Source organism: Eutrema salsugineum, unplaced genomic scaffold (assembly GCF_000478725.1).
Source record: "Eutrema salsugineum unplaced genomic scaffold, Eutsalg1_0 scaffold_5, whole genome shotgun sequence".
Classification (NCBI taxonomy): Eukaryota; Viridiplantae; Streptophyta; class Magnoliopsida; order Brassicales; family Brassicaceae; genus Eutrema; species Eutrema salsugineum.
The window spans coordinates 14,544,516-14,556,544 of record NW_006256612.1 but is presented as its reverse complement, the minus strand read 5'-3'; the positions used below and the strand labels follow the sequence as shown (position 1 = coordinate 14,556,544).

The 12,029-nt window shown below is 39.4% G+C and overlaps 2 protein-coding genes across 3 annotated transcripts; one reads left to right on the top strand and one right to left on the bottom strand.

The window, feature by feature from the left end:
• Positions 1 to 1,738: 1,738 nt before the first annotated feature.
• LOC18994452 (tetratricopeptide repeat protein 4 homolog) lies at positions 1,739 to 4,059 on the top strand. Its single transcript, XM_006418101.2, has 8 exons — positions 1,739 to 1,944; positions 2,205 to 2,417; positions 2,493 to 2,684; positions 2,776 to 2,976; positions 3,086 to 3,166; positions 3,424 to 3,547; positions 3,638 to 3,736; positions 3,832 to 4,059. Exons 1-8 carry the CDS (start codon positions 1,840 to 1,842, stop codon positions 3,903 to 3,905), a joined length of 1,089 nt encoding a protein of 362 aa, XP_006418164.1. The 5' UTR covers positions 1,739 to 1,839; the 3' UTR covers positions 3,906 to 4,059.
• A 137-nt stretch (positions 4,060 to 4,196) lies between these two features.
• LOC18994451 lies at positions 4,197 to 9,161 on the bottom strand. 2 transcript variants are annotated; one of them, XM_006418099.2, is made up of 14 exons: positions 8,820 to 9,161; positions 8,318 to 8,476; positions 8,065 to 8,181; positions 7,898 to 7,982; positions 7,500 to 7,608; positions 7,340 to 7,407; positions 7,093 to 7,218; positions 6,010 to 7,019; positions 5,702 to 5,902; positions 5,516 to 5,576; positions 5,076 to 5,189; positions 4,837 to 4,950; positions 4,663 to 4,751; positions 4,197 to 4,577 (listed from the first exon to the last, which is right to left on the bottom strand). In XM_006418099.2, the coding sequence occupies exons 1-14, from the start codon at positions 8,906 to 8,908 to the stop codon at positions 4,559 to 4,561; spliced, it is 2,361 nt and encodes a 786-aa protein (XP_006418162.1). In that variant the 5' UTR covers positions 8,909 to 9,161; the 3' UTR covers positions 4,197 to 4,558. The 2 variants fall into 2 exon arrangements, with proteins under 2 accessions (XP_006418162.1, XP_006418161.1); XM_006418098.2 differs by having other exon boundaries at positions 4,680 to 4,751.
• Between the last annotated feature and the right edge of the window lie 2,868 nt (positions 9,162 to 12,029).

The following is a 12,029-nucleotide window of genomic DNA, read 5'->3' as shown; positions in this document are numbered from 1 at the left end:
GCATAGCATTTTCTTATTAATACAAGATTAATGTCAATTACTAATTGCTGACTATACATTTAAAAAGTACGTGAAGATGTCATTTAATACAAAACAATGTATTGGTGTTGGTTATAGTTTCCGTTTTATATTTGTAGTTAATTATTAATACACGGTACGTAAGGTACGTTAACCCAATTCTAGTTGGCAATGAGGATTGTACGTGTTTTTTTTTTTTTGGTAAAATATGAGGATTGTACGTTCTTCCGCATATATTCTTTTATTGGAATCAAATCTTCTTTTCACTTTGTTTTCACGGTAAATAAACAATTTCAAATATAATGGATATATGTAAGAGTTAAGACGATGATGTAACAATCTAGAAGCCATGATATATAATGTATTAATGTATTTTAATTTTAAGCAAAACAATGATGATCTAATATAATGGTTTCACTACAATTTAATATAATTGTTGCTGGCTCTGCATAGTTTTGTCATTTGCGTTTGTTTGGTATCGTCGTGGATCTGTTCAAACCTTTTTGTACCACTTCTATACTGCCAGCTCACGTCCCACTTTCTTTCATATAATTTTTTATTCGTTTATTATTTTATACGTGTACAAAAGCAAATCTAGAAAGGTAGCTTTTCGTATATGGAAAAGATATATAGTGTGTTACGTTAATTCACGAAACAATATATATATGAATCAAATGTCGCTTATATATGAAGATTGTTCATATGACGCGATAGACGACAAACAAAAAGGTTTAAATCTGAATGTCAATTGAGCTAGAAAGTCTTCTCTCTTGCGAAAGGTGCATAACAATGATGGTGGAATGAACAAATGCCTAACCTAACACATTTCTCTCACATGTCCATTGTGTCTATATCACCTAAGAAGCCTCTTTATGGGCCTAACACAGGGCACTGGAACGTTATATATTAAAACTACTTTGCGAGTTATGAGATATTCCATTTTCTCCTCGTTTACACCTTTGCTCTTAAACCTGTTGTCATATTGATAACTTGGTATCAACTATCAAGAATCAACCCAACCTAATTTAATTCGTACCTACCTAGAATTGGTATGGCGATTGGTGAAATGTGAGTGTAAATGAGAGAAGTGTGGGACCTATGAAGAGTTAATTTCTTAAGTGTACGGGCTTGAATTAGGCCCATTTAAGTATAAAGTTCTTAAATTTTTGCCGACTTGTCTTTTTCTTTGTCACCGACCATAACATTGTCCCGCTCACCTTTACAGTATTAGTCCACCACCATGGTTCATAAATCATGAATTAATATGCGTCACATCACTGGATTCTATATTCGTATTCAACGTTCACATTAATTCGTTTGCATCATATATTCCAGAAAATGAATTTAGTAATATAACTAATTAATTATCCAGAAAATGCAGTTTTTTCAGATTAAAATGTTTTGTCGTAATATCTTCTTTCTTGGTTGAACTGCTTCCATTTTCTTCTTTTTTTAAAAAAAAAAAAACCATGCATCAAAAGATTTTTTTTAATAAAACAATCTCCACGTGGCTTTATGATGTGTTCTGAACTTCTGATGGAAAATGCCATAAAATTATTTCTTTTACAAGCGCCTAAAACAATTGGGCCCATAATGCTCAATTACTCCCCAGACCTAACACACCATTTAAGCCCATAAGATATACGGTCGAACCGTAACGGTAGAATTCAACCGGTCTTCGGTTAAAGATAGGATTCAACCGGTCTCTCCTTCTCCCTCCAAACAACTCGAAGCTTCTTCTTCTTCTCCTTCTTCTGGTTCTGTCTTCGTCTAGGTTAATCGAATCTCGAGTGTTGTGTTATATCTTTCTGCTGCGAATCAATGGCGCTATGGATGGATGCTGGGTCGGAGCCGATGACGGAGAATGAAAAGGCTGATCTCGAAGCTATTTCTGCTCTCAAAGAATCCGCCGCCATCGAATTCAAAGTATCCACTCTTTCTCTCCTTCTATTTGGTTCTAAACCTCCTAATTCGATGCTCCTTCCCGATAATTATGACTAATAATCGTTTGATTCTGTCCTTTAACTACTTCCCGATTTCTCCTTTCGTGCTTCAACGTCTTCAGAATATAAAATTTGAATTTGTAGTTTGATTCGATGTTTCATGTAGTTGAATTATACGGTGGGCTGTATCACTCGGATTTTGTTATCCTTTTTTTTATCCATGAACGTCTTCTTCAATCACAGGAGCAGGGAAATGAATGCGTGAGGAAAGGGAAAAAGCATTACTCTGAAGCGGTTGAAAACTACACGAAAGCCATTAAGCAAGGAGTTCTAAGTGACTCAGAGACCTCAATCTTGTTCTCGAATCGAGCCCATGTTAATCTACTATTAGGGAATTATCGGCGTGCCCTCACAGATGCTGAGGAATCAATCAGGCTATGTCCGGGTAACGTCAAGGTAACCACATTTCTCTTTGGTTTCGTTGCAGCTTTTTTTTTGTCGTTTCCCTGATGGGTTTCAGTGCTTCAAAAGGCGGTGTATCGAGCTGCAAAGGCATCAATGTCATTGGATTTGCTGAACGAAGCAAAAACTTACTGTGAAAAGGGAATCGAGAATGACCCGAGTAACGAGGACTTGAAGAAGCTTCTAAAACAGGTGACTTCAAAGAAGCACGAGAAAGAACAACACGAGGCTCAAGTCTCAAAGGCAGTGGTGGAAGCCAAGGTTCGATTTTGGATCGGATACAATGAAGCCTTAGCATTGACACAGAATCCTTAGCGTTTGCTTTATTACGTTTCCCTTGGTTTTGTTCTAGGCTTGTCTCTCTGCGATCGAGAACAGAGGCGTGAAGATTGGCAAAGCAATGTACCGAGAACTCACGGGTTTGAAGAAGCCAATGTTAGATAAAAACAACATCCTACATTGGCCTGTCCTGCTTCTTTACGCAGAGGCCATGACAAGTGACTTTGTCGAGGACTTCTGCGAAACAGACATGTTTGCAACCCATCTTGATATGATATCCTTTATAAAAAAAAATCATATTTTCTTTTCTTTTATTTCGATAACTGCTTATACGGATTAGCTTTGTTCAGTTTGTTTTCTTGTCCCTCCTTAGCGCTCTGAACATGTTTTCAGAAGATAGCCCGCCGCTGCCATGGGATAAAAACAACGAATACACGCGTGATGTGATTGAGCTTTACTACGAGGTAATCTACTCCTCCTAACCCTTGTTTTCAATTTTGCGGTGCCATTTTAACGTTAGTATCTGCAGTTAAAATTCTGACATCTTGTTATTTCGTTTCCTTACCACTTCGATTTCCTTGAGAAAGTCTGTATCTATTCTTGATGAATTCACTGAACTTGTCCTTATGAAAAACTACTGAAACTCCAATAGACTAAACTGTGTTATGAAGCATTTAGCGCTAACACCTGGAACCTTCTCCTCTCTTTGTTTCTTCTCTAGGCATGTTCGGGAACTCCTCTGCCTAGGAGTAGAGTTCTCCAGTATCTTTTAGAAGGTACAAAAGGTGCTCAAGCTGAAACCACCGGAGAAGAGGACACAAGCTTACCCAAAACACTCCCAAACCGTAAGAATCTTAAACTTGTGATATTATCCACTTTTACATTGTCAATCGGTCTAGAGGCTCACATGTCTTTTCCATGAATTGGGGCAAAAGTGAAAGGAAGACATTCGTCGGGTATGGTTAAAGTGAACGAGCGAAGAACATTGCATGATGTGTTGAAAGAAGCTAACTTTGTCATCCCTGAGATCCCAGGTTTGTTTGTATTATCACGTTCGACTCTGTTTCTTAAACTCGTTTGCGTGGAACTGATCATTACTCATAACATTCTCTTCCATGTTTTCGGGCAGTCTTCTACGTCGTATCGAAGAGGTCCAAATTTTACAAGGACTTTGTCGCCGGAAAATGGAGTCCACCAAGTTGAAGCGTTATAAAAAGGATGGCAATAGGGTTTCGAAACTTCAAACGTGTACGAGTGACGAACGTTTTTTGGCATCTCTTTTGTTTTATTGATTCGCATCATCCATTGCATCTCGTTAAAAAGATAATAGGTAGCAGATTCAGAAAATTTTACCGTCTATCAGATCGAACGTCTTGATGAGAATCCAACTTCTCGTAGGTAAGTGAAGAAAAACAAAGGAGTAAAAATTAATCTTACAAAGGAAGAAGCGTGGTTACAAACTTAGTTACAAAGCTACAATAACAAACACAGAACTCTTTTTTTTTTTTTTTTTTTTTTTACATTTTTCTGCAGTCTTTTCAAACAACCGACTCAGAGACCTGCTTAGTTTTTTATTTTTTTTGAAAGAAAAAAAAGTTCGCAAATTGAGAAAGGCCATGCCGACTTGCGACCTTCCACAGTATAAAAGAAAAAACCACCCAGGTTGTGCATGAAAAATGCTTCTCAGATTTTCATGGCACACAGGGTCGACGAACTAAAAGGCAGAGCGAGCAAGCGGAATGGGAGGGATTACTCGAAAGAAACAGAGGAAGATGAGTAATCCCTCGATGCAACATCTGTCTATGAGATTGTATGTATATAGTGGTTGAGACCTGAATTCTTCTCTGCCTAGCATTCTAATGCATAAGTCTGCACCTGTTTTTCATTAATCACATGTTAGTTCAAAAAGATGATTTTCCTTCAAAACCTTTTTAACTTCGATTATTTCAAGAAGATCAACCTTCTCAATAATTCTACCTCGGCCAGGTTGGGTGCAGTGAGGTTAGACGCAGCAGCTGTGTTGTACTGGAAGATCCGAAGCTTCCCCTCCTGGGAAAGTATTTGGGAAAATCTTTAGTAGATTTATAATTGAAGCGCCGTGAAGAGTTACACATTATGAATTTAAATCATTTACCTTTGTCCCATAAACAAGACCTCCTCCCGGAGAAGGATGAAAGCAAGCGACATTAACTTCATCCTCTGAGCTTGGAAGTACTCTCACCAGTTCCATATCTGAAACTCTGTAAATCTGATGGAAGACAACAAAAATAGGTGAATTATGTGCGATATTTCAAGAGTATATAACATAGATTTCCAAAACAAAAATGGTTATGTGTGTTTTCATATTCATAACTACTGGAGCATAGAAGTTACCTCCAACACTGTGAAAAAATGTGATGTTGTTTCTCCATCACTCACAATGCTCTTCAGAAGTGAACCATGCCGCCGACCATATGCAAGCAATATGTGCTCGGAGGTTGGTGAGAACTGCACGGAAATTTGAAATTATAGCACTTCATCACAATAATACTAATCAGTAGACTATTGATTAGAGTGAGAATCTCATAGACCTTCACAGCCATTAATTACTTAAACAAAAACAATGGGGCATTTAGGGGTCAAAATCAGTGAACGACTTTGCGCAGTTGAGTTGTTGGTTATTCGGGATAACTCTACGTGTTATATATGGTATTTATATCTAACTGAAACTTGATGCCATAGTTTAACTAAATCAGGAGCTTGCATGTATTCAAATGATTTTACTTATGTCTAACAAATATGTCCAATGTATTCCCTAACGGTGACTGACTAACCTGGATAGAAGTCAAACAATGTGCAGCCCTAATTGCCCGGGACACAAGCACTGAACCAAATCTGTAGACATACAAAACACACACTCTTGTCAGCTTTCTGCTATATGCCATGTGAAAAAGTTGAGAATGTAATAATTAGAAGATGAAATAATTAACACAAGGAAAACAAATGGCAGTAGCACTTACGTTTCCTTTTCAAGAGAATACACACGAAGTTCATACATGACTTGATGTGCTGTGACAGGATGTCGAGTAGGGGAAGTTGCAAGCCCTGAATCTTGTTGTACCAGAGTCTGCAAACCAGGATCTGTCTCAGCATGAGGAATAACACATGCAACACAGGCTGCTAAATATCTCCCACATGGTGAAAAATGGGCTCCCATTTCACTGCAAATATAAATACACGTAATGTATCTCCCATCAACAAAAGTGAGATATTATTTAGCATCACGATCATCCAAGCGTTGCACAACACTATTACGGAGAATATTTACCTGCAAAGAACAGCATGATGTATTGTTATTCGACATTTGTCGGACTTCAGTATTGCACAGGGGTCCTTGATGTCATGTGACCACACTCTCAGTTTCACAGTACAAGGCAACTCTGCAGCAGCAATCGAAGTAGCCAGTTCAGACGGGATTCTGTTTACCACAGGTTGAGCATCAGCTCCTTCGTGTTGAGTGTTATGAGAGGTAAGACCTTCTGCTAAACGAGATCCTGCGAAGCGGGACTGTGAAATCCGGTCCCGGGAGTCACCTCTTCCAGAAACCCCATATAAGTTAACACCACCAGGAATTTCTAATGACGCTACTGCAGCCTCTAGACTGGCTGTGGATGAATGAGATGCTGAAGAAGAACCTGTATAAGGAATTGTGTTGACATGACCACTACTACCACTAGGAAGAACCACTGAGTTAGCACCAGCTTGGCTTTGAGCCATCAACCACCCTTGAAGAAAAGGTAATTCCCACGAAACTCTGTCTCTGAAGTGAAATAATTGCTGAAGTTGTCCAAACTCAAGTAAATCTGATTGACTTGAAACTTGACTGAGAACTCTATTTCTTCCAATAGGTTGAGGTTCATCTACATCCATGGCATCAACTGTAGTGGTAGCAGTTGTCGCTCCAGCTTGGGCAGCAAATGTGCTGCTAGCAGAGTTTTCTGGGACAAGATAGGAACCAGAAAGATCACCGGACGTAGCCATGGGAAGAGGAGGAGACATTGTTCTGCTGCCGTGTTCTACAGAGTTTTGATTACTCTGAAACCTCGACTGTGCACTCCTTGGACCAGTTGTACCAGTAGAATATTGGATTCTTGGATCATCAGCAGAATATGAAGGCAAAAGCAAGTACGGTAATGGCACAAGTGGCAATTCTGCTGCCATACTGGTACGACTTCCACTCTGTGTGTTGGTGAAGAAAATAGCAGGAGGCGGATATCGCAAATAACCCGGAGATGTTGCTCTAGTCATTGCGGAATCTGATGAATCAATGTCAGTCACCTGCCATTTGTAGTTAATAGCGTAAGCCCACAAAGTGGCACAACATTAACCGAAACCTCAATAAGTAGCTCACCTCTGCAGTTAAGAGAAGAGGAACCCCATGTGGATGAAAGTGCACAGCTCTCAGGGAGCGCCTTGTCTTCAACACAATTGCGGGTGATGAGTCCTCGCCTCTCTTATTGTAGTGCCATATGTGCAACTACGAAAGAAAAAAACATTAATCAAACTTTAAGACCTTTAAATCCGATGTTTATTCTGAAAGGATACACCGCCTGCAACTAGCTAGCATTTCATGAGTAATTTTAAAGGCAATAAGATACCTTATGACCAGACGCAACAGCAAGTAAATCACCTTCAGCGTGGAAAGCTATAGAAGCAATAGGTCGATCTGTTTAGGGAAAAGAAGAAGAGGACGAAAATTAATTATATGAAAAAGCAGAGGAGGAAAAGGAACAAAATACTATAACGCCTAGTACTTACAGAAATCATGAGATCTAATACATTCTGAAGTTGTTGCATTCCATAAGCGGACCTCATGATCTAAACTTCCACTAGCAACTATTTCTGAGTGGCGCGGGTGGAATCTGACCTGTAGAGAACCCAATAACGTTAGATACTAAAGCAGTGGCTGTAACGCGTCGCTAAATAAACTTAATCCACTGCAAGTATTAACGTGCTACACCTAAACAAAAATATAACAAGACACCCATCATCCGACCTACAAAACCAATAACAAAGATAGCCACTAGATTTCATTTCTCGAGATGAGTCTAGGTCATCTAGAGATAGTTATGGTCAAGTTAAGTGCTACTTAATAACCATTGGAAGTCATCGAGTAAATGAAGTTAAGAGAAAAGGGATAACATTCTCAAACTCACCACCCAGGGTGTCCTCCTATGGCCACTCAAAACTTTAAGGCATTTTCCTGTCTCACAATCAATAATCTTTACAGTGTGGTCGCCACTACAAGATACAAAACCCAAGTAAATCTCATTAGCAATCGGAAAATAATTATAATAAAATAAATATGGCTCACAATACTTACTGTGTAGAAGCAAGAGTTCTTCCATCAGAACTAAACGCTGCTGCAATAGTTGACCTTGGAGGAGGCACAAGAGGACAGTACTTAGCAGATAAATGCTGCAATGACTCTGCCTCGACCCTACATAAAAGGAATGTAATTTACATTCAGAAGCCCCAAAAGGGGTAAGGATCACATAAACTAATCTTCACGGAAGATACATCAGAAGCCTGAGAAAGGAAGCTTGAAGAACGAAGAAGCGATGGAAGCAAGGTACCATGAAATAAGATTATGTCCCAGCTCGCTCACTGGTTCGCTACTGGTTCCACACGACGAATCAGCATCCCATCGGCTTTCACCCCATCGTTTCCTTGGCACAAACTTTGTTTTTGGTGAGATTTCTCTCTGGACCAGCAGCTTAAAGACGCTTTTACACCTGAACAATCATACTCAAACCAGATCAGATATTTAGGCTACAAGTAAGAGCTCCAGAATCACATCCAAGGAATACTGCCGTTCTAAAAGCTGAAACTAACAAAAATTCATGCGAAAACTAATAATACATAAAGATCTATAGGTTCAAAAATACTTGCATAGCCATCGTCAAACAGGATTAAGAGACTAGCATCCGACATTTCAACGATCTCCTAAACAAGCCTTGTAATTACTTGATCTAACACTGGATCTCCTTCCAAGTTTATATAATTCAGAGGCAGAAAAGCATCAAAGGGTTCTACTTTGATTCATAATTCAAGCTCAGTCAATAAGCAAGTTCTGACCTCTGGCGATGGAAACTAGCCACTGGATTTGGTGACGGTATCAGCGACCGAGGAGAAGGTTGATCGTGTGACCAGATAGATTCCGTCATGTCCAAAGCCGAAATTCACATGAATTCCCCAGTTGACAGCGAATCCATAGATGCGGCCAAACAAGGACGAAACCCTAAATAGGCGATCTCCGAAGAAAACGAGGCCAAATCGCCGATCCAATCTGCCCGAATTTCCTCGCCGGCAGCTCCGTCCCCCAGATGGGTTGATTTCCGATAAAGAGCGACGAAGAAACCTAAAAGGAAAAACAGGAGGCCATGGCTGAGGAAGAAGGTCTGCTAAAAATTAAAAGGATCTCTCTTATTTTCCTTTCTCTAATTAACCCAGTTCTTAATTATCTAAACACAATCTTTATAATTTAAAATAATAGCCCTACATTTTCTAATATTTCGGAATTAGACCCTAATGTTATCTACAAGGCCACAGGCATAGCTATGGAAGTGTTTAGCCCACTTTGAGATTCTCATGTTTTCTCCTCGATGAAATGCGTAAAGATCGGATAATAACTGTATGAAAAAAAATGATTGAAAAAGATCAGTTTAAAATTATAAATAAGAAAAATTAGTTCGTATGAGAATTCGTATTAATCAATCTTTGCTTCACAAGATGTTGTAGTTTGGCTGAATGACAGCTTATTGGAGATGAAGAAACTGTTTGAATCGCAAATCAGAAAATTTTGGCAAATTATTACATATGACTATTGGTGTATATAGTATAGTTGTAGCTGTAGCTTAGTTGTAGTGTGTAAATAGAGATTAACCAGAGTCTGTGAACTGGTATAGATAAACCAGTATTTAATTAAGTCAGTCTGAGGCTACCGGTTTAGGCCTGGTCAATGTATATAAACCCACCATTGTACATTTTTACAAATTAATGAGAATGAGATTTTTCCGTAATATGGTATCGGAGCGATGAATCTCAGTCTCTAACAAACTCTTCCGCGAACTTGTTTTTCAAATTCCGATCTGCTGATTTTTCCCGGATTCTCGCCGGAAAACCACCGGATCTTCTTTTTCTTTTACTTCCATCACCTTCATCTCACTTCGACGAGCATTTCTATCCGTTTCTCTGTGCGATTTGGCGATTCTCAGCTAAAATCGATTCTCAATGGCGAAACGCAAATGCAAGTCCAAATACCGTTCATCCACACCGGATTCTTCAAATCCTCGATCTCCGAGGTCTCCGATGGCTCGCGACGAAGTCTCTGGCTCTAATCCAGCTCATGTCGCGTCGGAAGCTCCGATTCGTGTTCCTGATGGTGTAGATCGTACCTACGGTCGTAGATCTACATCATCATCTTCATCAGATCACTTTGAGGTATCGAACAATCCCGATAACAACCACTCTCCCTATCATCTTCATAGCTCGGATCATCCTGGATTAGTTTTGACATCGGAACTATTAGACGGGAGTAACTATGGAGTCTGGATTATAGCCATGACTACTAGTTTAGAAGCTAAGAATAAGATGGGATTTCTTGATGGATCGATTGCTAAACCTCCTGAATCTGATACGTATTTCAAGATTTGGTGTCGTTGTAATAGCATGGTGAAGTCTTGGCTGTTGAACAGTGTTTCTAAGAAGATCTACACGAGCATTTTGTATATCAAACATGCTTCGGATATCTGGATGGGTCTTCACACTCGGTTTCACAAGTCCAATCTCCCACGTCTGTACAAGCTACGTCACCAAATTCATTCGTTCCGTCAAGGAAGCTTGGATCTCTCTACCTATCATACTCAAACTCAAGCTCTTTGGGAGGAACTGTCCAACATTCAAGTCACTCCATCTACGGTTGAAGATTTACTGGCCGAAAAGGAGACAAACAGAGTCATTGATTTCCTCATGGGGCTCAATGATAACTACGACAATATCAGGAGTCGCATTCTTATGAAGAAGACTTTACCATCATTGTCTGAGGTATATAACTTGCTTGATCAGGATGATAGTCAGCGAGATGCTCGACAACCTCCTTCTGCTGATCTCACTACATCGGCTGCTTTCCAAGTTTCTCAGCAACAACATCAACCTACTGGTAAAACTTCTCAATCTTCTTCAGGTGGTCAGTCTAATGGGAATGTGAAGAAAGACAGACCTTACTGCACATTTTGTCATCGAGTTGGACATATTGTGGATCGTTGCTACAAAAAGCGTGGTTATCCTACAGGCTTTAAGTCAAATCAGAAATCTGAGTTATCAGCAAATGTCACTGTTGGCGATGTTTCTCAAGATGATGTCACACAGAATGATTTGTCTCCGACTCAGATACAGCAACTCGTGTCATTCTTGAGTAGCAAACTTCAAGTTCCTAGTGCTCCTTCTGTACCAGAAGTTCACTCTGTCTCAGCTTCCCTCCCATCCTCATCCACCATTTGTCCTGTCTCGGGTAATTCCTTTCCCTCTATTATTTGTTCCTTTGCTGGAATTGAGAAGCCTTACATTTGTTCCACGAGTAGCAATATTCCAACTTTAAATGCTTGGGTGATAGATACAGGAGCAACTAACCACATTTCTCACCAACGTTCTTCTTTTCAATCCTTTAAAACTCTCCCCAACACCACAGTCACTTTACCCACATGAGTTCTTGTGAGCATTGTTGGAATAGGGAATATATCTTTAGGAAGTAATCTAATCCTTTCTGATGTTCTCTATATTCCTCAATTCAAGTTTAACCTCCTAAGTGTTAGTTCCTTAACCAAGAGTCTTCATTGTCGAATCTGGTTTGATGAATCCTCTTGTGCCATTCAGGATCATACAGGGGAATTAACGATTGGAATGGGTATACTGGTGGCCAATCTTTATTTCTTGGATATAGAGTCTCTCAGTTCCAACGGCTCTACCCCTTCTACAGTCGTTGCTGCTGTCTCTTCCTTAGACACCTCTTTGAATAGATTACATCCTTTACACTCTATTCTTTCTTTTACTCCTCGAAAAACAGTTCAAGATTATCACTGTAAAACTTGTCATTTGTCCAAACAAAAACATCTCCCTTTCATTTCTAATAATAATCTCAGTGATAATCCTTTTGATCTTCTTCATATTGATGTTTGGGGTCCTTTCTCTAGTCCTACTCATGATGGTTTCAAATACTTTCTAACCATAGTAGATGATTGTTCTAGAGCAACTTGGGTGTATTTGCTTAAAGCTAAGTCGGATGTTCTT